Here is a 27,591-nt window from a genome sequence, read left to right on the forward strand (position 1 = left end):
TCTAATTTCCCCCTGAGAACGTGCAGGGGGAAAGCAAGTCCTGTCCCTCCCCAGCCCAGCCGGGACTAGCAGTTAGGAGCCTCTGGGCTGGGGCGCTCTCAGCAGCGCAGACCCACCACCACCTCCAGAAACCGTCTGCAGCTGCATAAGTGAGTGTGGCAATCCCACGACCTCCCAGTGAGCCCGCCACAACCCCCTTAGGGGTCAGGACTAGGGATGTAAAATACTAAACAGTTTAACGGTTAACTGGTAAACTTTAGTCTTACCGGTTAACTGACCCTAACCATTAATCCCCAGCCACGTGGGCCAGCCGGCCAGAGCAGCTCCAGCCCCTCTCCCTTTAACTGGTTAACCCATTAAACAACACAATTTTAATTATTTAAATGGTTAACCTTTTTAACAGATATTTACATCCCTAGTCAAGACTCCGCACGGTTACAACACCCTGAAATTTCAGAGGTAAACATCTGAAAACGTGAACTTGACTAATTTTCAAATCCTATGGACGTGAAATTGACCAGAATGGATTACATTTGGTAGAGGAAGCGCTTGGGAATGGACTGCCACTGGAGCTACTGCTGAAAGGAACTTCTCCAGAAACCCAAACAGACAAGAAGACAGACTGTTTGGGGAGCCCTTGAGGGCTAAGGCTCTAAGGAAAGAACCAGGAAACCTTGTTATGGTGTGTGAGACTGATCTCAGGAAGGGACTACTATTCTTGCACAGAGTTTGCAATAAGAGACATTAATGGGTGGGAGTGTGTTTAATGAGACGACTCAGTTTCAGAAACTACCCTAGCTGAAGATAGTTTCCCAGGATTCCTTGAGAAACATAGGGAGTGAGCTGATGTGGCAGGATAAAACTTGGTCTGAAAGGAGAAGGGCACTAGAAGATAGGCCAAATCTATTACAAGTGCAACAAGTGAACTAACCTGCCCGATGGATTTTCCCTGAAACCAACCACAGTTGACCACAGGCATCAATACTGTGCAAACCTACAGATTGAAACTGGAGGATTACGGCAGATAGACAGCATTAGTTCCATGTGTAGATTATCCTCTACTTGATTTTTAATAACTCTTTTGCAAAAATCAGACCTTCCCCCATTGTTTGCCCAAATGCTTAAGTGTTCGGGGTCATAGAAGTATCTTTCAAAATGTTAGTGACAACTGTTACACATTAGTGATCCATTTCTGTCAGAAAGGACAACAAACAGCAATCAAGAAGAGTATGAAATGTGGATGAGCATATGAAATGGAAAAATTAACAATGAACTGCCTTCTAAGCCTAGGATAGTATTTCTTCCTCTCCAAACTAAGTGCACCAAGTGACGTGAAGATTACTTCACAAGTTTAAAACAAGCTCTGTGGCTACATCCAGAGCACTCCTTGGCAGATTTACAAAAAGCAGCATTGAAAGAAAACAGATGGATAAGCAAAATGGTTGGGATAAAATAAGAATGACTTTTCCTCTCCAATTCCCTCCGCCAAAAGCCAAAATACAATTTTCATCTTTGAAACACAATGAGATATTTCCATAGGTTTGATTAAAAATATTGTAATAAAAAATTACATCTCTCTCTCTATCTAATGATAATACTTACTAGCCTGGGGTGGGAAGTGCCAAAATAAAATGCCGGGGCTTGGATCCTAAATGGACAAAAGACCAGCGTCTCTCTTGTCAGTGACCTCAGATAGCATTCCACCAATGTTTCTCTCCTGAAGTCTAGCCAGTATCGCACACATCATCATTCCTCAACTGAACACAAAAAGGTCTTCTACATCTTTCTGTTCCTGCCTCAACAGTTTCTTTGTTTACATCTCGGTGGCTGTGGTTTACTTTGGGGAGACTATAGGAAAAAAACCTCCTTGGACTTTCTAGTAAGCCTTCCACAAGGGTGCCTATTGTGGTAAGTAGTTTTGTGATATGTCTGCTTGGAACTGGACCTTCATATAGTATGGAGAACAATGAATCGATGGAAGAAACCAAAAGCTGTCACCAACATGAGATTTGAACAGACAGCCACAAGTTTAAAGATCCCACATTCTATTATTAATGGAGTTTCACCTGAGTAAGGACTGCTGGACATGACCTGTAGTGACTGGCTTAAATTTTGAGGGTTATGCTCTACACTGAAAGACTAGAGACTTTTTCTTGTTTCAAAATTAATGTTCAGAATAAGTAGAACAGAGCTTGTAATTTTCACCAGACCTCTCACTGAAGTTATAAAGAAGCAGAAAGTTAAACAGTTTGGGCAGATCTACAGCAGGTATAAATCAGTGTAGCTGTAGCTTTATTGAACTCAGTGGAGTGAACTTTATTGAATCTCAGTTTATACTGGCTGAGGATCTGGCCCTTCATTTCATGCACACAGTGGGCTTTTGTTCCCCATTTCCGATTGTGGGATATTCATGACATGGAAAACTTACTAATATGAGCAAAGGAGGAAAGTGAACAGCATTTTGCTATTTGGTATCCTTTCATTAAACAAAATAAATCTCCTTACTTCCCATGTAACACTTATTAAATTGAACCATTTCAGAGCTGTTAAATGTCACTCACTGTGCAGGACACTCAGGCATTTGGTAGCCCTTTATGCATCCCCTCAGCCAGCTGGAACCTCACACATCTGGCTGGGCTCATGCAGGAGCCGTAGTAACTCCGTTTTTGGCCACCACAGACTACTGTGGTGCCTGCATTTCAGGCATTCCTCATTAACTATCCTTCTGTGAATGCCAGATTAGCACAGAGCTCCAGGGTGGGGAAATGGTGGAGGTGATGCAGCAGCAGCAGCAGCTAGTATGGAGGCGGAGGCCACAGGATCAAGGTGGAGCTGGAGTGGAGAACTGAGTGGAAGGATGTAGAGAAGAGGTGGGCAAACTATGGCCCACGGGACTGTCCTGCCTGGCCCCGGAGCTCCTGGCCGGGGAGGCTCGCCCCGGCCCCACCCCTGCTGTTCCCCCTCACCGCAGCCAAGCAGTCAGTGCTCTGGGCGGCAGAGCTGCACGCTCATGCAGGGCAGTGTGGCAGCGTGTCTGGCTCCAACCGGGCATCACAGCTCCAGACACGCTGCTCTGAGCAGCATGGTAAGGGGACCAGGGCTGGGGGGCTGGATAAGGGGCAGGGGATCCTGGGGGGCAGTCGGGGACAGGTAGCAGGGGGCGGTTGGATGGGGCAGAGGTTCAAGTGGGGGGGGCGGTCAGGGGACGGGGAACGGTTGGATAGAGCGTGGTGTCCCAGGGGACAGTTAGAGGCAGGGTTCCGGGAGGGGGTGGTCAAGGGACAAGGAACAGAGGGAGTTGGATGGGTGTGGCTTCTGAGGGGGGCAGTCAGGGGGTGGGAGGGGGCAGATAGGGGGTGGAGGCCAAGCTATTTGGGGAGGCACAGCTTTCCCTACCTGGCCCTCCATATAGTTTTGCACACCGATGTGGCCCTCAGGCCAAAAAGTTTGCCCATCCCTGATGTAAAGTCTTAAAAGGTGTCAGGCTCTAATGGAAAGTGGGAACAGTGGGTGAGACTACCTCTGTCCCCTCTTGCACTCAACAAGCCTCAGGGTCCACTTCTATTTCTGGCCCTTAGCAAAAGTCACACCTAGTACAGCACTGAGCACGTTGTTGGGCAAGCATTTGTGTGAAGTTTGCCCTGCTGCTGCCCTCTAGATAAATTACTTCATTCACTAGGTCTATAAATTGGCACTTTTCACCAGCAATAAACCTACATCATTTTCTAAGGAAACCTTTAGAGTCAAGTGCACATTACATTTATTGACGCTACTCCCAATAACTATTTTATTATCAACCACTCATAAATTGACACCTCTATTGTTTTAATTTATGTATAAGCCATGGATTCTCACAAGTACAAAAATCAACTTCTAATGAATATAACTTTTCCCTATAGCTTGGTTAAAATACTTCAGTGAGCAAATTCTTATTGGGGATTCATATATAAAATAAGCAAAATATTTACATACTCAGCTCATTTTGGATTATAAGCAGAAAATATTTTAACAGGAAATATATATATTTCAAATTCCCATAACTCTCTCTGCTTCTCTCCCATACTCTTTTCAATTAGAATTTGGTGAATTAAAAAATAATATGGAATTGTTACTGCTAAGTACACGATGAGCTAAACCAATTACACATGTTCCACATAGTTACAGGCCTCCGGGTGTATATCTGTACTGCATCTGGGAGCAAGCCTCCCAGCCTGGGTCTACAGGCTAGCAGGCTCATGGTAGCACTCTAAAAACAGCTGTGTAAGATGGTGCTTAGACGTTATGGCTTGGGCTGGAGCTCAGGCACTGAAGCCCAAACCCCACCACCCAAACCAGAGCCCAAGTGGCAGCCCAAGCTGCAATGTGTCCACACAGCTATTTTTAGAGCATATAATCCAAAATGAGCGGAACATGTACATATTTTGCCGAATACATAATCAATAAAATGAAACTATTGTACTACCAAGATGTTGCCTTTAATTCAACTGAATATACTACCTCTATGATGGAGAGTCAGAGGTTCAGCTCACTTAAAGTATGGTCCTGCACCACTGAAGTCAATGGGAACTTTGCAATTGACTTTGATTGGTGCAGGATCACCTTTAATGAAAATAGTCTTGGTTTTTTAATGTTGCTCGAGGAAAAAAATATGCTGTACAACTGTGCTGTTTTGGAAATCATTTCAATTAGATTAGGTTTTGTACCACACTCTAAAGCCATGTATTTTCTTTTTAAAAAATGTTTTCAGGAGCAGAAAATTAATTGGAAACATTGCATCCCCTGTCAAGTATACTCCATCATATTCCCTATTAGTGGAATATATAATGTAGCTGGTCAAATGGAATGACATCATGCTACAGATGAGCAGGAGACAGCCTAAGAAAGGGCAAGTCTGGATAATGTTGCATTGGTAAGCTGTGCACATCATATTTAAAGATCATCATCCAGAAAAACTGGTCTCCACAGAGGTCACTTTAAGAGAAATGTTAGTAGCTGATATGTTCTGCCTTGACACACACTGAATATATTTCTACAATCCCTTACAGATTATTTATGAACTGCTGATGCTGTGGCTTTGTCATAATTTAAAAGTAATTCATGTACTTTGACATTGATAGAAAAATAGACAACTATGTGTTGCAAACTGTAATAGATTTAGTTATTATAACTAAACAGGTTCAAAATTAAGGAGGCACGGAGCCACAATCTCTGGATCCTCCCGAAGTCTGGGAGTATTAGGGTTTTGAGTTCAGTTCAGCATGTAGTAGAGTGAAGTTTGACTCCAAACTTTCCCAAAAGTTCAAAAGTCTTTGCATCTGAGGTATCAGTTGGGGCCCATCTATAATGACACTATTAATATTCACACACATAACACTACGTTTACATAATATTTAGAATTTGTCAAAAATTAAAAAGTGAGGAATTCAGACTTAGGACCAACACATACATAATTGTAATTTCACTGCCAGAACTAATAGTGTCTGTTATTTAGTTCAGTCTCCTATTATGAGAGGTACCCGGGCTCGCTCTTGTTATTATTATTAATAATAAAACTAATACTTTTCACTTTTATAGCCCCTTTCATCTGAGGATCTCAAAGCATTTTACAAGCATTAATTAAGCCTCTAAGAACCCCTTCTACAATTCAACACTGGTCCTTTTCTTTTAGCCAATGGTATGAGTTAAAGGCATGACAGACTAAGTTAAGACTTAGAGTTTGAGGCTCAATTTTGAATTTCCTGGCTTTTGTTGGTTGGTATCTGATAACATTCAAGTTATTAAACCAATGGTTTTCATCTGTAATTTTCTGTGTTATCGGAGATCTTAAAACATAACAAAAAGGTGCCACAGAAGCAGATGAGAAGAGATACAAAACATTATGCTGCCTTTTGAGCAGATACCTACATAGTTTGGACAGAGTGATGGTGTATTTATTAATACTTTAAAGGGTAGATCCAGATTTTGATCTCAGTTACATTAATGTAAATCAAGAAGAAATATGATTACATCAGTTGAGTTCCCTTAGCTTTATATCAGAATAAATTATATCAAATGTAGATCCAATATTTAATAGACAATTCTAGGATAGGACACAATCAGGTAAATATGCATTTTGCTACTGGCACTATACTAATTCTGATATTGTATAACGTTTACCCAACACACTGTTAGGGCTCCCACTGGGTCAGTACAGATATTGATCATTATACACTGGAAAGTAACATACTACTTCCTTTATTTTTTCCTATAAATCTATAATTAAACTCACTAAAAAAGGAATTTGACATAATAGAGTCATTACAAAAAGTCCTGAAAGAAACAAGAGACTAGATCATACTATACACTACTGTGGTTTTATCAAAGCCATAGTTTTGTTATACAAGAGCAGAAAAACTGTTTAACCTGCATTTCTTGGAACTGCCATCATGTAACTTAAAAATTACTAGCGAAAGCATTTTCAAATCAAATGTTGCCATGGGGATAAAACCTTTTATTGCAGGGTCCAGCGTACTGTACATTTTTGTTAGAGAAGGACTGAAGACTGTGTTCCTCTGAATCAGGTATAGGATAGGGTTTGAAATTAGATTATGGCTAGTGTTTGGATTTGGCTTTTATGGTGCCAAAACCTTTGGAACTGCTCTTGTGAGATTTCAGTCTTTAGCTGTTTTCTTTCATTTTGGACTTGAGATTTCAGCCACGTTTGAACCAAAACCGTAAGAGTTGGTTAAAATCCATGGATCCAAGTCTGAAACAGACACTCTCTTACTGCCCCCAAGAAACTGAAAGGGATCTGAGATTCCACCACTGGCACATTTCTGGGGAGTTGAAAATCCCTGTAGATGGGACTCATATAGCAAATGCTGATACAATCATAACTGCAACATATTGTAAACTTTGGTGCCATCATTCTAGAACTGAGCAAGAAATAATTCTGCCTTAGACCAAAGATGACAGCATATTTCCCAAAGGTATTATACTGAGTGGGAAAAAAAAAAGATTGTTATGTATTTTAACAGGTTTTACATTGCAATGAAAGCATGGCAGCCTAAAACTACAAACTGGTGAATACAAAGGAAACATCAGAATATGGGTATCTGGGTAGTGGAATAAAATACTACATTACATTTAATAAATTGCTGTGACTTGGAATCCTATATAAAAGTAAATAAATTAATATATTCCACTTACCTTTGAAATGTTACTTGATCGACTTGTGGAGCGCCCTGGTGATTTGTCATTCTGGAAAACAAAATTGGACGAATTACTGAATTAGGCGGAACCCAAACTCTACGAGCTCAGATTGAGAAGAAACTGAACTCTTTAATCTTGATTGTGAACATAATGAGCTCTGTGCATACACTTCTGTGTTAGTCCACACATTGTATACTACCCAGCAGCTCAGCAACTGGCTGCCAAAATTGTTCATACTGTGCACGTTTATAAAAACTGATCATGCTATAAAAAAATAGAGGGGAGAAATTAACTTGAATTCTGAATTGCTGTTCAATGTGGCCTCTTTTTGTTGTTTTTCCATGAACACTTGAGCGAAAAGGTTTGAATATGCATTAGTGTTGGGGAGTGCTTGATGTGAACACCCCTATCTGCATGTAAACAAAGGTACACTGAGCACAAATATAGGCATTCAATATTCCCCCTGATCTCTGTTTATGAAACTTCAATCATCCATTTACAGAGAAGAAATGGCAACAACATGTAGCTTAAGTAACCAACCACACACTGTGAACAACAAATTGTGACTTGTCAGAGACAGTCACAGTAAATAGCTCACAAGTACTATATATGCTTAAATATACTAGCATAAAGTGTTTGTTGAATGATTACTAATAATTTAAATTGTGTTTGCAGACAATTCACAGAAAAGGGACTACATTGGTTCAATTAACTGTTCAGCAATAATACTTCTGCGACTCTTGTATCAGCTTAACTTAGTCTGATAAAAGATGCCTTCTCAAATCTGGATTTCCCTTTTCTAAGAATTTTATTCTGAAGCATAGAGCTCATCCAGGTGAAAAAAATACATATTTTATGGAGGTCATAATCTATGCTTTTCTTATCACCCCAATTGGTGGATTCAAATGCTGGTGTGATATACTGCTAATAAACAGGATTGATTCTGGTAGCTATTACTTCCCAGAAGAGCTGGATTTGAACCAGGCACTACTAATGTAGGTTTTCATAGTGTTTACTCTAGAAAAAAGTTTTCTCAATTTTCAGATAAATATGGGGACTTGACCCGTTCACTAAGATGTGTTCTTCAATTTCAGACCTAGTCCTACTTGAATAAAGAGAAATGATTAAAAATATACCCTAGCTGTCACCAGGTCCAGCTCTAGGTTTTTTGCTGCCCCCAGCAAAACAATTTTGGCTGCCACCCCGCTTTTTTTTTTTGCTTTTACATGTTTGCACTTTGCAATGGCTTTTTTTTTTGACTGTTTAAAATAAAAAAAAATGAAAACAGTGAATTTGTAGTTAGTGAAATAAAACAATTTCCTACTAGTGTACTCATTTAATTTTAACAAAATCACAATTACAAACAATTTGGGTTCAATTATACACTGTAATGAAAAAAGTTAGTGTCTTCTGGTGCGCCCAGTTTCTCATAAATTAAAAGAACTATAACTGAGTAATATTTGGCATGTTTCAAATCCGATAAAATTTCATTACGCACTCTATTAGAAATTAATTGTATTATCTCATTTTGTGTATTTTTACCCAAATAATGGGAATGAATCTCTCCATCTTTCACTCTTTGTATATGCTCAGCCATAACACTATCCAATTTTGCCAATAACTCAACCAATTTCAAAATATTTCCATTGTTATTCTCATATAAAATATACAAGGATCCACGGAATGCGAGGCACTGTTCGGCTACGAAATTAATGATTGCCAGTAAACGTTCCAACACAGCTTGCCAATGTAGAATTTCTGAATTTAGTATACGTTGCTCTACCACATCGATTGTTGTACCGGAACATAATCTGTTTGACAGCTCAATCCAATTTGTCAATGAGCGTAAATGATTTTTTGATGTTTCATGTTCTTTCAAATGCTGATGCAAATTTCACCAGTCACTAAAACGTGCAGTTGCCAGAAGAATGTCCGAGTTACAGAATAGTTTGCAGCAAAAACGAAAAAACTACATCTTTGGTCTATGAATACACTAACCACGATCTATTAATTTGTTCCCTATTTTTCATTTTTTTCTTCATACTGGATGGCATAAATTGACGAGTCAACTCATTAAATGGATATTCAGATGTAGGATCTAGTTTTGAAGGACCTTTTTTCACAATAATCATTAGCATTGTATCAGTAATTATTGTTGGCCACATACTTGGATACGATCCAGTGTCAGTCTCTCCACCTTCCATTAATTGTTCTTCAGTTTTAGATTTGGATAACAGTTCTTCGTTTCTGGACTTTTTCAGCTGAAGAAGAAAATCTTTGGATGGATTGTGATTGTTTGACTTTATCAGATAGCGAAGATAATCTTTGGTCGGATTGTTGATCATCTTTATCAGTTGATAAAGATAATCTTTGGTTCGATTGGTCTTCATCAGTTGATGAATAATCACTTTCAATGCATTGCTTAGAGCTTTCTCCTTGATTGTTGACTTTTTAAAAATACTTATTTGAAGTACGAGATAGTTTTTCTAATTCTTTTTGACATTTCTCTATTTGTTGCCGGAAAGCAGTACCAGAAAGTCATTTTCGTTTTTGTCCTGGCATTTTAGCCCTATAACCACTGGCACTGATGTGACACAGAAATTGGCGTGAATGGCGCCAATAGGGCGGCACAGTACACACAAGTAATCGTGATTCCTGATTTAATTAATCAATAACCGTTAAAGTTTACACATTTACGCACGTTCACATTATGAGTGACCGTGTCATGACGTGACACGATAGTTTTCACGTCACGCTCCTATCACACTGCTGGAAATTTGTTTGATCTTCATGTATTATTTTTTTTCCGTACATTGGTGGATTTTTCCGAAAAAAAAGCATGGCTGGAATGCCACCCCTGGAAATGTGCCACCCCAAGCACGTGCTTGCTTTGCTGGTGCCTAGAGACGGTCCTGGTTGTCACATGTCAACCTGTTCAACTCAGCAGGAACCTCCCCATTTTATTTGTCATTCGACATCTACCTTATTCCACTCCAGACTGTGGGTAACTGAGCTATTTTTCTTTTCAGCACCATGAATTGTCTACAGTGCAAATATCTTTTCACTGCACTAAATACGTCTTTGTTTTATCTCAACCAGTATTGAGTGGCACAACACATTCATGCATTCCAACAAAACCTACTGCACTTTGTGCTCACTTATATTTATCATTTTGCAGTTGATTTTTTCCCAGGGAGAGAAGAGGAGGCTGGCCTTTTCTCCAATCTTTGTATGCCTTAAGGTTTGGGTGCCAGAGCCTTTTCTTTCTCTAGAGAATTTCCAAAGCAATCTGTCCAATTTATTACTAATTGTGTGCCTTGTCCAATTACTATTTCAGTGACATATTCTTCACTGTAACTTAGTTAAATATAGTTGTAATATGTCATTAAAATCAGGTTATATTTTCTACCCTATTTTAAAAATATACAGTCTCAAACATCAGTTTTATATCCATGCCAAATGTATTGTGGACTCTCTGGGCCTACATTCAAGGTACCCCACTTCAACCTCTAAATGGCATGCAGGAAATTATGGGCCTGTACAGAGACCTTCCTACCTAACAGTGGGGAATTGTCAGTGTAGTGGGGTTTGAAACCGGGACCTTAAGTGCTAAAAACATGAAACTAAATCACTTGAGCGAAAGGAGCATCTGTTCTCTCAGTGGTTCCCAAACTTTTTTATTAAGGTGACCCACCAACTGTATTTGGACCCACGAACTGTAACTGCAACAGCAATATTGATTTTGTATTAACTTCACAAAAACATTACTGTCTCCAACATACAACAGTGAAATAGTAGGTGCAGTGAAACCAAAATCAGCCACGAATTAAAAACACATATGAAAAGACTCTGTCAAATTATGTGCTTCATACTGCTAGCACTGAACATAATTCAGAAGATGATGACCTGGAGCAGCTTTGCAAAACCTTTCAATTCTTGGAGCAAGTTTGGAGAGGCAAAGTCTAAAATAATTTTCAACAAGAAATCTGTTGTATTGTTTGGTTTTAATTGCTGTCAGCATGGAAAACCTGTTTTTCACACAGCTAGGTGGTACAAAATGGAAAAAGCTTTTTCTGACAAAGCAGAGTACTCACATTTAATCCCCAAACAAAGTTTCCAATGACTGGGAAGGAAATCTCATCTTCAGAAAACTAATGCACGACAATTAAATGAACTCATTCTCTTCTTTGCTTTCCAGAGAATGCTGATTTTCTGAGTTTACTGTAAATTGGGCCCCAAATCCAGTCAGATTCCAGTTTGGGGAAGTAAAATGAACATTTCTGGTGAAGTACTGATAAGTTGTTTTTTATTTGATGCTGTCAAACATGTTGTCAGTGCTATTGAAGTATTCTGAAAGAAGTGGAAACGTAGGTTACTTCATTCTCAATTAGAATTTAACAAGTGTGAAGTTTCCTCTGGAAAACTTTTAATTTGTCTTGCAAAAATAGAATATTGGTATTATTACCTTATAAAGATAAATTAAGGGCATTCACTGCATTAAAGATATCTGCAAGATCTGGCCATTCAAACACCATTTCTGAAGCAATGTGCCAAATCAGAATTCACTCCTGACAGAAACTACAGCAGTTTGTTTCTAAGTTTTATAACACATTCCAAAACTTTTCCATGAGACAACCAACATATTTGTGAATGAAGCAGGTCAGTATCATCTCAGAACACAAATAGCAAATAAACACGAATTCAAGTGTCTTGCTTTAACAAAGTTTACTACTGTAATGGCACTATTAAAAACTTCATGCTGATCTACATCCATTTGTTTTGTTGCCAGAGTTTCTCAGTGGACAATGCAGTACACTGTGTTAGCATTCAGTACAACTTCTCTAGTGTGTTTCATAGTGGCACTGTATTTCCCTGTTATGACAGCAGCTCCATCTGTACAAATGCCCAAACAGTTTTTCCTATTTATATTGCTGGTGATTATAAATTCATTTAGTAGTTAAAACATTTCCTCCATTATTGCATAACTTGGAATTTTTCTGAATAAAACCATTTTTTTTCATTAAAGTCCCCCTCTCACACAAACCATACAAATGCTACTGCTTGGCTTTTTGAGTCACGTTAGTTGACTCCTCCAGTTGTAGTGTGCATATATCCTTAGCCTTAATTTCTCAAAGACCTGTGTTTTGATATCAGAAGCCATATCTTAAATTCTTCTGTGTACAATGTTGTCAGGCAGTGGGATAGTTTCCAGTTTTCGGGCAGCTTCAGTACCAATCATGACTTCACAGGTCAAAAGCTGCTGGAAGGAGAAGTTGTTCTCTAGTCATGCAAGGTATTTTGTTTTTCATTATCCTTGATGATCTGAGACAGGATGCGCACAATGGTGCCTCTGACTTATTCTTAAAAAGCAATTTACAAGTTTATCAACTAAATTAGGGTATCTGGTGTTCAGATGCTACAGAAATATCGATGACTTCACGGATTCTTTTGTTAATACCTCAGACCAAGCCAGGCACTGTGGTTTTTGATTTTCTCTGGAACCTACAAATCCAAAATCAAATTTTCAAGAATTCTCATCATACCTCTTGATCACAGATTTTGCCACTTTCACACTTGGTTCTCCGCTGGCATGTTCACTGTTTGTTCCACTGGATTCTTTACTTGAAGCATGTATACATCTTAAGAAAGGGATCTATTTTTAAATGCACTCATCACTGTTGATTCTTTACACTGGGAGAGAACTTTTAAAACAGATACATTGCTTGCCTCAGGACTGTATGACAGCTCCTAGCATGACTAGGCACAGTAGATAAACAGTTCTGAGATATGGTAATGAGTAAGCACAGTAGTGCACACAATTGTAAAAGGCATAGCAGCCCCAGACTTTTCTGGGTTTGCACACCCATGTTTATGTTCAGCATAAACACTTCACCTCGACAGTCATTTGTATCACATTTTATATTTTTCCTTTTTTCACAACATGTAAGCTTTTGAAATCATATACATTGATGCTTGTCTATAACTATGGCTATATTCTGTTTCTAATGTAAATATCAGGCATAATCTACAATGTCACAAGTGTTATGATGATATGAGACAGTTGTTAATGATAGTATACAAGAGCTACTTTCATTTTTCAACAGCTTTGAAAAGTTTCATAGGAGATAACTGCAGATAAGCAGCCATATTATTAATGCTCATAATTTAATTTCTGATGCCAAACTTATGCAATTACTCTGAAGTGAAAGTTGGAAACTGACACCCTACATCCAAAAAGTATTGAGCTCTACTCTGATTATTGAATAACAGCTGTCCTTGAACACTTTGGTATGCTTACATATTCTTAAAAACCAATTAAAATGGAAATACGTAAATTTAGAACCAGGAAGCAAATCACTGTGCTGTTGAAGGAAAAGCAGTCTGTGTTATATTGAGAATTGCTGTCACCTCCCAGCACCTATTTAAATAAATCCTGAAATATGGCAACCCATCTAGAATCTTCCGGCAGTCCACTGGTTCATCAGGACCCATTGTTTGGTGAACATTGTATTATCTGGTAGCAGTAGTAGGCTCTGTTTCTTTCATGTGGACCAGCCACGAGATGGGGACACAAGACACACTGAAATAATGGGTTACGTTCACAAGTTCTGTAAGCCCTAAAATTCAGATTTATGCATTCACACAGCATATCCACATTTAAGCTGAGTATTTATATTTTGAACTACTAGGTCTGCGAGCACAACTAGTATTCCGGGGTTGTGCAAAAGCTGATGACCTATAAAAAATGGAGGAGCAAATTACAGACTCTGTTTAAAGATCTGGCTCTTGACTAGAACTTTGTACTTCTTTCATGTTAGTTGCTTCTAAGGTGTATCACAGCAAGGCTCCCTTTTGCAAATCTTACAAAAGTGAGTACCACTCCTTCATTTCCCCAAAGGAGAAAGGATTCCTACGCCTGAAATCTCCTGTCATCCACTCCCTGAAAACCACCAACTCAACCACTAAATCATCCATACTTGAAAACTCCAGGTCTACCTTACTGCTGCATGCCTGAAGAGAAAAGAGAAGAGAAGGGAGACTGTGGTAACATGAGCAAATCAGTTATTTCAAAGAAACATCCAGTTATCCAGAAGAATACCAAAATAAAATTAAATAGAATAAAAGTTAAAATTGTTGACATTATGTAGATTAAAGGCAGAGTTCTTAACTCAAGTCAACTTTAAAGTAGGTGGTATGTGCTTATATGGAGAGCATAATAATAGAGCTGCAATGAAGTTATGACTATAGAAATTTGACCTTAAATGACTCCTGGTGTAACACCATGTGTAATTTTGAAGCTGAATTTCAAAATCAATGGTTTAGTTTCTTGAAATAGGTTTTCTTGTAGAAGAACTAATTCCCTTTCATGGAACAGTCATTTTTGCTGAAAAACAGGCTGTGTTTTCTGCACACTTGATATCATTTTATATTTATAAGTTATTGTAAAAGAAACAACCATATGTTCAAGCATCAATTTTTATTCTTATTTTCATATATCAGGAAAGTGTATTAACATGTTCTTCCTAATATGTCTCTTGCAATAAAAACAGCATTAATACTTGACAATTTTATAAGATTTCATACCATGAATTAGTCAATGTCTGTAAAGTGCTTTAAAAGGTATAAACTTGTTCACTCTCTTTTAAAAAAAATTCAAAACAAAAGGCTTTTAAAGCATATTATATCAATTACAAACTGCAACACTATGTCTGGAGAGACCTAAAATAAAAAGTTCCATGCAGCAGCATTTAAGATATTTTATTATTCCATAACACCAATGGTAAATTATACTGAATTCCCTGTAGTGGTAATTTAATATTAAGCATTTACAGTGTTATTTTATACAGTAAGGCAGTCAACAGGTTTTAAGGAAACTGTGACCCTATGTTTCTGCCTGGAGTTGCCTGGAGTTCCACTCCTCCAATTCCATTCTAGACCCTCTCCAATCCGGCTTCTTCCACTTTCTACTCCAGTGAAACTGTTCTCACCAAAGTCTCTAATGACTTCTTCCTAGCTATAGCTGAGAACCAGTACACCATCCTCATCCTCCTTGAGCTGTCAACCACCTTTGACACTGACCATGCTCCTCTTCTTGAAATTCTTGTCCTTCCGTGGCTTCAGTCCTCTCCAGATTTTCCTCCTACTTCTCTAATTGCTTCTTCCTCCTTCAGAGGATACTTCTTATGCCCCTTTCAGCTTTCCATTGGGGCTCCACAGGGCTCTGTCCTTGGTGTCTCTCTTTTTTCTTTACATATTATCACCAGGTAATCTCATCCACAAATACAAATTCAACTACCATTTCTGTGCACACGAATCACAGATCTACTTCTCGACTCTAGACCTGTCTCCTTCTGTCCAAATTGAATCTCAGCCTGTCTCTCTGACATCTTCTTACAGAAGTCTAGCCATCAGCTCAAGTTCAGCATAGCTAATATAGATCTCCTAATCTTTCCCCACAAACCTACCTCTTTTCTCTACCACTTAGGACAACACCACCATTCTACCTGTCACTCAGGCCCATACCTTGGGTATCATCTTTGACTTTGAACTCTCTGGATCCTCACGTCCAGGCTATACTTAAATCATGCAGATTCTTTTTGCATAATCTCTAAGGTGCGGCCTTTCTTATCTAGCCACAAGGCTGAAACTCTTGTCAGGCTCTCATAATTTTTTATCTTGATTAATGCAACATCTTTCTCTCTGTCCTTAAACAAACAAAATATTGCACCACTCAGATCTATACAGAATGGTCCTGCAAAGATCATTTTCCTAGGCCATTGCTTTGACCATATCATCCCTCTGTTTGCATCCCTCTACTGGCTTCCCCTTCTCTATCACATCAAACTTAAGCTACTTGTCTTCACTTTTCAAGGCCCTTCAAAGTCTATCCCTGCCCTAGCAATAATTTCTCATTCACTATCAAACGGCCACTGTTTACCTCCAATCAGCCATGATGCCAGCCTCCATCATCCACCTGTTAATTTTTCAAACAAACGCCTTCATGCTTTCTCTCATGCTGCCACTCATGTTTCGGAGTGGCTTCCCATAAATGTGCAAGGTTATTTCATTGTCCACATTCAGATCCCTCCGCAAATCTTTCCTTTGCCTACAAAGAACTCAACAACAGTTAGGCTGCTATTTTTCTGTGACCACTACCTATCAACAATGTTGTCTCATTGTTTCCTGTAGTCCCCCAGTGTCTAGCTGTATTGATCTGTTGTCTTTTGTTTTATACTTGGAGTGTAAGCTCTATGGGGCAGGGCCCATCTTTTTGTTTTATGTTTGTACAGTGCCTAGCATAATGAGGCCTTGGTCCATAACTAGGGCACCTTGGCACTATGGTAATATAAATAAAAATGATTAATAATAATATCCTCTTTGAACCAACCAGTCAGCAAAGATTGAGGGTTTTGCAGCTTGTTTCCCATAGGAAGAGAAACTGATGATAGAGTTGCTTTGATTCATTCCTATTTATTTACAGACAATGTAAATAAAGTCATGTGTCCTTGATCACAGCAGGAACCAACAGGAGACAGGTGTCAGAGTAGCAGCCGTGTTAGTCTGTATCCACAAAAAGAAAAGGAGTACTCGTGGCATCTTAGAGACTAACAAATTTATTTGAGCATAAGCTTTCGTGAGCTACAGCGAAATGAGCTGTAGCTCACGAAAGCTTATGCTCAAATAAATTTGTTAGTCTCTAAGATGCCATGAATACTCCTTTTCTTTCAACAGGAGACAGTTTCCTTGCTCAACATTCCAAGCCTCCTTTTCTAGCCAACACTCTACCCAGGAAGCCTCTCTCTCTGAGCTTTCTCTCTGGGTCACTCTACAAGTGCTTCTCCGGCTGTCCTTGGCTTTCTGCTGCCTTCTCTGTCTACTTTTGTGGTGTTTCTGGCTACATCTGTTCTCTTACACACAGAACGTCACCAAAAAAAATATTCAGCCCTCTGCATTTGCATTCAGTCCTTAGTGAACCTCCTCTGCTGCACTTGACTGGCCTTGCAGGTGGCCTGTGTTTTGGGCCATGGCTCCTATTGTTTCAACTATCTTACACCAAAAGCAGTTTAACTGCTTCTTACATTTATCCTTAATGAAGGGCAGCTATTATGGTTACCAGCTTCTTCTAATCCCCAGCATAGCAGTTCAAATAAACAAATAATTTTGTAGCTGAATAGCCACAATCTTCAAAGATATGATTATTTAAATGAATGATCAACACTAGAGTCAACACTAGAGCTATGAGGGACCTGAAATTTCCATTTTGTGGCAAATTCAATTGTTTTGACATTTGTTTTAATTCTGAATTAGAAGAAAGAATTTAGAAATTTCCTGAAAAACAAAATTTTGGAAAAAATTGGTTTGGGTCAATCAGAATATTTCATCTCGATAAAATTAAAATGTTTTGTTTTGATTTAGACATATTTTACTTTTTTATTGTATAAAATAAAAACTTTCAAAAGCAAAAGTTGTTTTGAAACAAAAAATCAAAATGTGCCATTGCAAAAATGTTGGGGGGGACTGTTTCAGCCTTACCAAAATACTTCTTTCCCCTACCCTAATGCCCTGTTTTTTCTAAATGAAATAAGTTTAAATTGATACATTCCCATGTTTCAGTAAGGAAATGGCATTTTCCGACAGAACAATACTGTACTGGAAAATTTTCAACCAGCTCTAGTCATGCCATATTGTACAGCACAATCCAAAGAACGATACAGGACTGTAAAAGCTCCTCTCTTCCGTACACTGAGATGTCAGTGTTCTCAGCCTTTTCCATCTCACATAATGGTCTAGTGGGCTTACTGTCGGGCTAGGATCCATGAATTTCCCAGCCAGGCTATTTATTTGCATCATAGTGCAAGTCACTTAACTTATTAATTAGTATCATCCCCATTTTTAAGGTGATGCAAACACATACTTACCTATTATTGTTATTTCACAGGGGCATTGTGACAATTAATTAGACTTGGTGAAATCACTCTGAATATGTTAAGTCCAACTCATAAAAGCTAAGTAATAGTATGATATTCACATATACAGAGGGCATTTGTTACTTATCAAGGCCTGTAAGTATTTCCGGAGACAACATGTCCTTGATGAAATACCATGTGATGAGATGAACATGAGGAATTTCATTAATGTCCAGCTCCCACTGGAAGATGTACAAAAGAACAAATCTAGTGCCGTCAAGAAGTAATGCAAAGAATCCAAAAACTCACTTTGTGCTTTTTCTCTGCAAAAATCAGAGATTTTAATTAAACGTTTAAGATTTGGTTCAGTGTGAAATTTGGCCAGAAAAAGTTCAACTTTACATGCCTGTCTGCCCCACATGAGCTTTCCATCTCAGCTAGTTAACATTATGTGAGGCCCATGTCTGAAGAACATAAAACTGAATACAACTTTCTACTATGCTTTTGCTCTGTTGCTCTTATCTTGCTGCCCGGGGGCTCTTTCATTCTTTGGTAGGGTATTAGGGTCTCCACAGCATCCCTGAACAGCCAGAAGCCAACCCATGATTTAGCTGAACTACATCTCTCTGCAGTCCCTGGCATTAGTCTTGGTAACTTCTAAATAATAAATTCAATTTTAAGGCCATGTATCTGGTTACTTGTACTGGATTATATCCAATTATTACTTCTTGTAGGGTATCACTGTTGGGCAGTCAACAATGGATGCCATCCTTACCCTCTGGCTGCTGGTGGAATTGCACCAAGAATTTAACTCCTTGCCTCCTGTGGCATATCTCAGCATCAAATTGGCTTTTGATTTGGTCAACAGGTCAGCACTTTGTCTAGCACTGAAAAGAGTTGGTGTTCCTGATGTTCAGCTAAATCTGGAGTGATAGTGACTGGTATCGGTGCAAGAGTGCATGTTGGTTCACAGTGTTTGCCATGTTTGTACACAACCTCAGGTGCGTGGCAGAGATGCATTCAACTGAATATTAGGACTTACCATTCCACATGCTGGAATCCAGGTGGTCAAGAAGCCTCTACTGACCAAGACTATACTGACAGACAATGTTGCCTTGCTTGTGGAGAAGTCAGAGAATTTCAGAGAATTCCTGCTCTCCAAGGTCTATAAGATAAGACCCGCACTATGGGACTGAACATTTCATGGCAGAAGACCAAGGTCCAGAACCTCTGAGCTGGGCCACCAGAATCCCTGGTGCAGGTGGGGTAAAGAACTTGTTAATGCTCTGTACTGTACATCTGCAGTGCACTGTAGGCTGCAAATAGGTCAAACAGTTGCAGCAAACAGTATGTTCTTTCATGAATAGGTCTTGCTGCCCCCTGCATGAAGTCCAGTCTGCTTATGGATGCAAAAACATTTTTGCAGTGAGATAAAAGTTTGGGAGCTATTAAACCTGCGTACTACCCAGGAGTGGGGGAAGCTCCCTAAATGTAGGGGGACTACTGGCACCTGAACCATGGCCCCTTCCCCCCTGAGTCTCCACCCTTGTCACACCCCTTCCCCTAAGGCCCCATTACTGTGCCATCTCTTCCCGCAAGGCCCACCCTCCTCTGTGGTCCCTCCCCCCGTCACTTGCCCTTATGGTCAGTAAAAAGTGATGGGGCCATTCCGGCACCTCTGGTACTGCCTGTATTGACTCAGACACTCTTACAGGCAGACTTGGGAGTGGCTAGAGGTATTCCATATATGCTGACAGAGCCAAATCCCGGGCATAAATGGTTTAACTTGTGCAATGTAACACAATCTCACAAAGATCTGGCCTTCCTTCAACTGAGGCATTGCATGCTCTTCCGCCATGTTGCCAGATGAACTAAAGCACCCCAGCACAACGTGCCCTCAAATTCTCCATCAACACATGAATGGATGCACACCCGGACCCTACCTGGTGCCACCCACTGGGGCACCCCAAAGATTTGAGGATTTGTAGGATTGGACCAGATCTTGGAATTTCACTACATGATGCATGGTGCAATGCCATCAACTGTAGTTATTCTGGCTGCTGCAACAATCCTTAGTAGACTATTCATGTTTGATGATGATGAAGGTGTAAAAACTACTCTGAATATATGGTTTTGGTGTCTCTCAAGGACACCATTTCTCATTAAGCATTGTTTAAATTATTTTATGTTAAATGTAATTATTATATTACTGGGGAAACCACACACACACCTACAAACATGAATGAAAAATGCTTTTTAGCATGACTGTTTTTGTTTTACCTTACTATTATCCTTCTCCAAAGGAGAGGACGGACAGGAAGGTTGATGCCATCTCAAAAAGGGAAGGATAAGATTTTGCAATAGAGAAAAGTATAGTGAGTCCCAAGGCTTTGGAAAGTTAATGTTATTTTCTAACATTTCAGTTGCAGAAATTTGAACATACTGAAATTTATTCATAGTGGAAATTACTTAGACCTGAGAAACACAAAGGTCTTAACACAAGGAACAGGAATTAATGAGTATTCTTTAAACTCTTTTGAATTATTCTTACATTTGAAATAACCTACCAAGGTACAATTAATAAAATAACGCTGAGCATATCTTCTGAATATCCTCTCTTTCAATATCTTGATTCAAAAGAGTGGACAGATTTTTGACCACCAGGTAAGATCACATATACTTCATGAATATTTGGCAACATTTCCTCCAATTAAAAATAAAAATTGAGACATTGAAATACAATAACTCAAAGAACTGTTTTAATTTCTAACATGTACAAACCTGAGTTATTAAAGCAAATATTAGCTTAAGGAACCCCTAGTGAGATCATTCTAGTGGCAACAGGCTGAGCTGCAGAGAACTTCATTGAAAAATACTCTAAAAATGATTGCTGTCTGAGCTGATCAAGTTGGGACAATACTTCAGTATTTCTGCTAGGAAATTCATGCAGCAATATTCATGAAAATACTGAATGGGGTCATCCATCTTCTCTTGATAGTGGCAGTGTCCAGGATTTTGTTACCCCCACAGATAGATATAACTTCCCAAGTGGAAAGTTGCATTCCCCACCATGATACACCAGATAATGAGGATAAATGAGGAAAATTTTAAATTGTGGGGGAAAAGTTGAGGACTCCACTTAGGCTCATTGTCTTGTAAAGAGAAGGTATGATAGCAAGAAAGAACTCTCTAGATGTTTGAGGATTTCACCTCAGTAGATAAAAATAGTAAAGTAGAGTACATTTTCAAAGCTGTGTGAAGTACTGGTAGAGTGAGAACAAATTCTCAGCACTTGTACTTGTTAAGAGTAAGAAATTGATACACATGCCCTAGAATTATGTTAAATATACTTTTAAAATGACTTGCAATGAAAGTTCTGCTTAGAGATAAAGATAACCTTAAACAGTGTAGTTACAGACAGCACTGGGTCTGCAGTCGGAAAAAGGCTCTCCCACACGTGCACGCATGGCACCTGCACAGCAATATTCTATAGATGCAGTTCTAGGTTCATAAGCCATTTCAAGGCCTCATCTGAGGGTGAACTAGCTGGCTTATGTCTGTCAGGACCTTAGCTCCTTTCTAGCTATTGGTGTAGGAAAAGAAGTGAGAGTCAAATGCATCTGTGCTAAAGAAGAAACTGAGAAGATGATGGCAGACCTGCCAGCTGGAGCACCATAGACTGTCTCACATGTCCAAAATGTGCAAGAAAACTAGGGAACTTTTCCATCCCCTGGGGGGTAGGGGAGGAAATGGTCCAGTAGTTGTAGGAGCCATATTGAAGGATGTCAGAGTGAACAGAGGTTTCTAAAAAGCTCTGATGTGGGCAACTTTGGCCCAGGAGTGCACCAGAGTGCTGAGAGACCAAGAAGGTAAAGATTAGAAAGAATCATGACCATCAAAAATGTTGTACATTTAGTCTGTTAGTTCTTCAAGGAAGTGTTTTCTGAGTCTATTCAGTATTTTGCTTACAACTCTCTACTAAGAGAGTTGCACCATACTAAGCAATATGAGTCCTATAATTATCTATTGTTCACATGCACCATGACCCTAAATCACCATGCATCATTTCAAAATCATGTACACCTCAATGAATCTTAACAGTAGAAGCAGAAAAAGTTCTCTTTCACTTTTTCATAAATGACACACACAATTTTCTGACTTCAAAATTTTAGAGGTTCACTCACCACTAACTATTACTTACAATTTTAGAAGTTCAGTTTGGATATAAACATATAACTATTTGATGTTTATATGAAGCCTGAACTTATTTGAAACTGATCCAGAACTGATGTTGGAAATCTCAAAAGAACAGGCCTTCATGGGAAATTTAAAGCAACAACAGGATTTGTCTAAGAATAACCTTTCACAAAAGATTGTTGGTATTTTCACTTTCAAACCCAATAAAAACAACAGTAAAAACAGTAATTTTTAAAAAAAAACTAAGCTTTTTTTAAACCTCATAGGGTAGTTCAATTTGTGGGTTAAGATTGGGTTAGTCATTTTATCTGAAGTGTCTTATAAAAAAAAAGTAAAATATTTTAAAATAGTATCTCAAAATACTACAGCTTACAACAGTAATATTAAAGTGCATTGGGCTACAACTATAAAATACTGTCATTCTGTATAAGGCTATTTGCTGCTTCTTTTTTTTTCCCTCTGTACAGGACTCGGCAAATTGTCAGCACCAAAACATAATAAATAATGATAGTGACTGCCTAAAATAACTTTTTAAGGTCCCATTTATGTATAAGAACTATTAGCCATCCAAAATGAAAGCTGCAATGCAGATAAAATTACAGCTCGGAATCTGTCTGCCTCAACAACCAAAAAATGAAACATCAGGATTGCTTTACTTTAGCTCACAGGCTTACATGGTACAGTTTAGACCCTTCACTTTACCCTACCAGCTCCTTTCGTGCGTGAGAATAATACACCTTCAACACTTCTCTGGTGTACTCTTGCAGTGTGACTAGCATCCATCAGATGGCCCACTGTACATGGTTTGCATAACATGCATTCCTTTGAATTTAATAAAGTTGGTAGATTCTGGGATGAGCTGAAGGAGGAATCTCAGGAACCCAATGTGTTAAAAGTTTAAAGTTAAAAGTTTAATAAAACCAAAAGGAGCAAATGGGGTGGTTTCCTTGCTTACCTCTCATCTAGTGTTATCACTTGGTACTCATCAAGAGATTGAAAAGAGTAAATATTTTTCCTTTTGGTATGAACCAAGCTGCAACAAATGGCACATATTTTTCAAAAAATTCCAGAGCAGGATTCTTTGGACTCCCTGCAAGATCTTCCCCTTCTTCCTCATTACACAAGCTGAACGCTACTGCGTAGTATCAATATGCTTGGTACATAGTTATGAAACAAAGCATAAACATTTCCAACAAATGCAGTAAATATGGGCTTGTTTATGGTTGTGCGACACATGAAGAGATTCCCCAGTCCCTACCATTCCTCTCTTGAGGTCCATGGATCCACAGGATTTGTCACAGTGCAAGGAAGACAATTTTATGGCAATATTTGCAGCAGATAAACAGACAGATCTCATTCCACACCTACCAGTGTTGTATTCTGCAGATAGCCATTTCAGGGAAATTATTTCTTCTTCAGCATTTACTCAACAAGTAAATCTACACTGCCACTACTAAAGGGAAAACTAGTGCCAAATTAATAGAACACTTCTTGATGCTATTTATCATTACACCAACCCAAATAGTGGGCCAGAGCCTGATAATCTTCCATTGAATAGTACCTTACTTCACAAACAGTTCTATTGAAGTCAATGGACACCTTTGGGAAAGTAGGGTGCCAATCAACAAAGATGGTCAGAATGTGACCCAATATTTTTCTGATTTGAAACTGCTAATTACAATGTAATGAGACTCGGAGCAATTTACCTCACAGGCCAAACTGAGTCAATACTATACGTACTGTTACAGTGTGAGGGTTTCACAGTAATGCTTTTGCCTGCAATTAAAAGTACAATTTTCATGCTACCATATTCAGTTACTATCCCTGCATTACTCTGAAGCACAAGGTCAGAAACTGCATTCAAAACAGAATAAATATATCCTTGACTTAAAAACAAAAGAATTATCCACTAGTGAATGTTGAAACATTAGTGCTTTTCCACAATATAATCAGGTAAAAAATAATCACATAGAGCACATAATGGGGAGGTTTCAGTTGTGCTTTAAAGTGAAACAGACATGACTGTCCAAAAAAAAAAAAATCAGATGTGTTACCTCTGAACAGATTCACACCAAGAGCTATTTTTTTGCTTTGTTGTATTTTATCCATGTGGGAATTTTGTAGCAATCCTTATCAAAACTCCAAACAAAATAAATATAAAGTTTCAAGGAGAATTACTGACTAAGTCCAATACAGTTTGATACATAGACGTGATACTAATTTCGTGTCATGTAACTAAGTATTTTTGACTGATCCCAGGAAAAAAAGCCTGTGAGAAGCTTTTATTGAAAAACAATTACTAGCACTACACAATGCTTATGGGTATGACACTATAGGAATAAAACCAAGGGAAGATACCAAAGGCTAGGATTGCAAGAGACCCATGTATGGGGGTAGAAGAGCGAACAACAATCTCTCCACACACACACATCTTGCACAGCTGTGCATGGGCCTCTCTAAAAAAAATCTCTTGCATTTTGGGGAGTGTAGGGACTGTTTGCTCCTGCTCCCTGCCGGGGTCAGGATGCCAAGAAGGGGTGGGGGAGGATTGGAGACATGGCCGTGATCCCCCTCTGCATCAACCTGTGCACAAGGAAAAAACCTGAAGAATGATCTCTCTGGTCCTCCTCCTGGGCCAGTGCAGCTCTGCAGCCTCAGGACAGCAGTGAACGTGCTACAGTCTAGTCTCACCCTCAAATGATTGAGATTGCTAACACCAGAGAAGGGAATTAAGGGGACATATAATATGCACAGAAAGTAAACATTACGGCATTACTCATATTCGGTATTACTCAAATGCAATTTTCTGCATCTCTAACAAATTTCCCCACTTTTATCCCTTGGATGTAAAGATTTCAGGATAGATCTAAACAATAATCAACACGCTGCATGGCCGTTTATCTACTGCCTTCTTTGATATAGACCAGCACTGTGAATTGCAGCTACAGATGGGCATTAACTAGTGCTGTTGTCCTTTTCCAAAAGTAAAGCAGCTTCCTTTCTTCCATCTCTTTCCCAAATGTCACCATCTATCACAGCCGGTGAAAACCAACACACCCTTCAATCTCAGGATTAAACCAATATAACAGAACATTTTTTCACCTAGTGATGACAATCTTTGTTCCACACTATGTGGAATGTTATCTACATTCTGAGCTTTAGACAGCTTTGACAGTTGTGGCACAGATAAATGTTGAGTCACAGGTCCAGTGTGTGTTCATTGACAGCAGAAAGGATTCCTATCCACATTTATCCTGCTCTCCTATGCCCTGATTTAAAGACTAAGATGTGATGGAAAGCATGTTATTGTGTAATGGTACATTTATCCTTAGATGCCATTTGCCATCACTGTATTGCACGAAACAAATGGACTGCAATATCTCAATACTGTTAGTAAACATGTTGGACACAAAACATAGTTAACTCAGAGCGCATTGCCTACTAGCACTATGACTGAAAAATCAAGGAAATCACTAATTAGGGCACTATTATCACTATTCCTTAACACCTACACATGATAACACCCAAACACATTCAGACAAGCCACCACCAGAGGAAACTTCCTGTCACTTCCACCACATAGCTAATTCCTCACAGTCACACCAAAACTCCATTTCTACTTCAGCCTTTTTCAAGAAAGTAATAACATATTATAGGTCAGAGTTAAGGTTATGCATTGGAGTGTGATGTTGAGGAACTGGATATGTGAACTGTGGGTAGTTGTCAATTGTAAGTGGAGAGCAGAGATAGAGAGCGTGCTCTGCCAGTATTTTTCTATACAAATTTCAAAAGGAGAAAAGAAATCAGAGGAAGACTATAGATAAGAGTAAACAAAAAGAAATTATCAGATTGAATGTAAGTGACATACACAAAAGAGGACGAAGATAAATGGCAGGTACTTCACAAATGCTGATTAGATGGAGAAATACAATACAGAAGATTAGATTAATAGACTTGTTTAGATAGACAAAGAATAATGAAAGAAGGAAATGAAGAGTGAAGGAGAGAGAGTGAAAGCAAACTTATTAAATATCACAATTGTCCCTACTACCTTCAGGACATACTGTCTCAAAAGGCAGAACCATACATGAAGTCACAGATCATTCTTGAGCATAAACCCATTTTTAAAAGTTTGTCCTATACACAGTTCTTTAAGACAAGGAGTGAACTTCAGGGAAGTAAGGGGTAGTCATATAACTGCATTAATTTTAGCTTTCAAAGTGGATAACAGGAGCAAACTGCACACAAGAAAAGATCATATTGATATTTAAATACATAGATCATCCTTTTCTTATTTATTAACTTTCATATCACATATAACAACTAATTTTGGCATACACATGGTTTTCATAATACTGCAGCAATGTTCTGGTTTTCCTATATAGCACTATTTGCCAATATATTTCTCTGCAACAAGAATAAGCTTTCTTCATTATTCATCCATCTAAATACAGTCTGTTTTATTTCTCTATGGCATCCACCACATTAATCATAGCACTGTAGTTATAAAAGGTAGCAATATAATTTGTGATAGATTTCTGCATGTCAAAACCACCTTCTGTTACTTGCTTGCTAATGTCTAAATTACCTGGCAATTATAAATGACCTGCATGATTGCACGAATATTTGATTTACATTAATTTATTATTGGAGACCTGCTTGGGGAGCTTCGATATTTGGTGGCTGTTGATAAAGATAGCTTATGTTGTAAAACTGCAACTGTAGCTTTCTTTCTTAGCATTGGTTTCAGAGTAACAGCCGTGTTAGTCTGTATCCGCAAAAAGAAAAGGAGTCCTTGTGGCACCTTAGAGCCTTTAAGCATAAGCTTTCGTGAGCTACAGCTCACTTCATCACTCGCTTTTTTCTTAGCATTGTTCATCTACCGAAAATCAAGACAAACACCTTGGGTAGGCACAAAAACATTCAAATTGCTCAGTAAAATGTAGCAAATGTAACAAATAGCTTGTGGGCTTAAATCTATTTTCCTAATTTATTAACATTACTTCAACCTCATTTTGTCCGCTGCAGCATAAAAGGCATGCCTTTGTGTCATCACACATCCTCATTCTGGATCAAATATTAGTCGACTGATCCAGTAAAGTAAAGCAACTAGTTACCTCTTATTTTTATGTATGAAGGAGTTCACTGTGCCTACAGTACTTCCCCTTCTAATTAGGCCTGATATATGTAGGGTTGCCAGGTATCCAGTTTTCAACGAGAACACCCAACGCTGGTGCAAGGATATTTTGCGCCCTATGTGAAACTTCCACCTTGTGCCCCCCCCCCGCACATCGGT

The 27,591-nt window shown here is 38.8% G+C and overlaps 1 protein-coding gene across 2 annotated transcripts in view; it reads right to left on the reverse strand.

Annotated features, from left to right (window-relative positions):
- Positions 1-27,591, reverse strand: part of MARCHF1 (membrane associated ring-CH-type finger 1) — a 270,963-nt gene that overhangs the window by 84,267 nt on the left and 159,105 nt on the right. For both annotated transcript variants that reach the window (XM_073341532.2, XM_078852497.1), the window contains exon 3: positions 7,189-7,239. In XM_073341532.2, coding sequence (XP_073197633.1) covers positions 7,189-7,239 — 51 coding nt within the window. The remainder of the gene's footprint in view (positions 1-7,188; positions 7,240-27,591) is intronic.

The sequence above is a fragment of the Lepidochelys kempii genome, chromosome 4 (genome assembly GCF_965140285.1).
Source record: "Lepidochelys kempii isolate rLepKem1 chromosome 4, rLepKem1.hap1, whole genome shotgun sequence".
Taxonomy (NCBI): Eukaryota; Metazoa; Chordata; order Testudines; family Cheloniidae; genus Lepidochelys; species Lepidochelys kempii.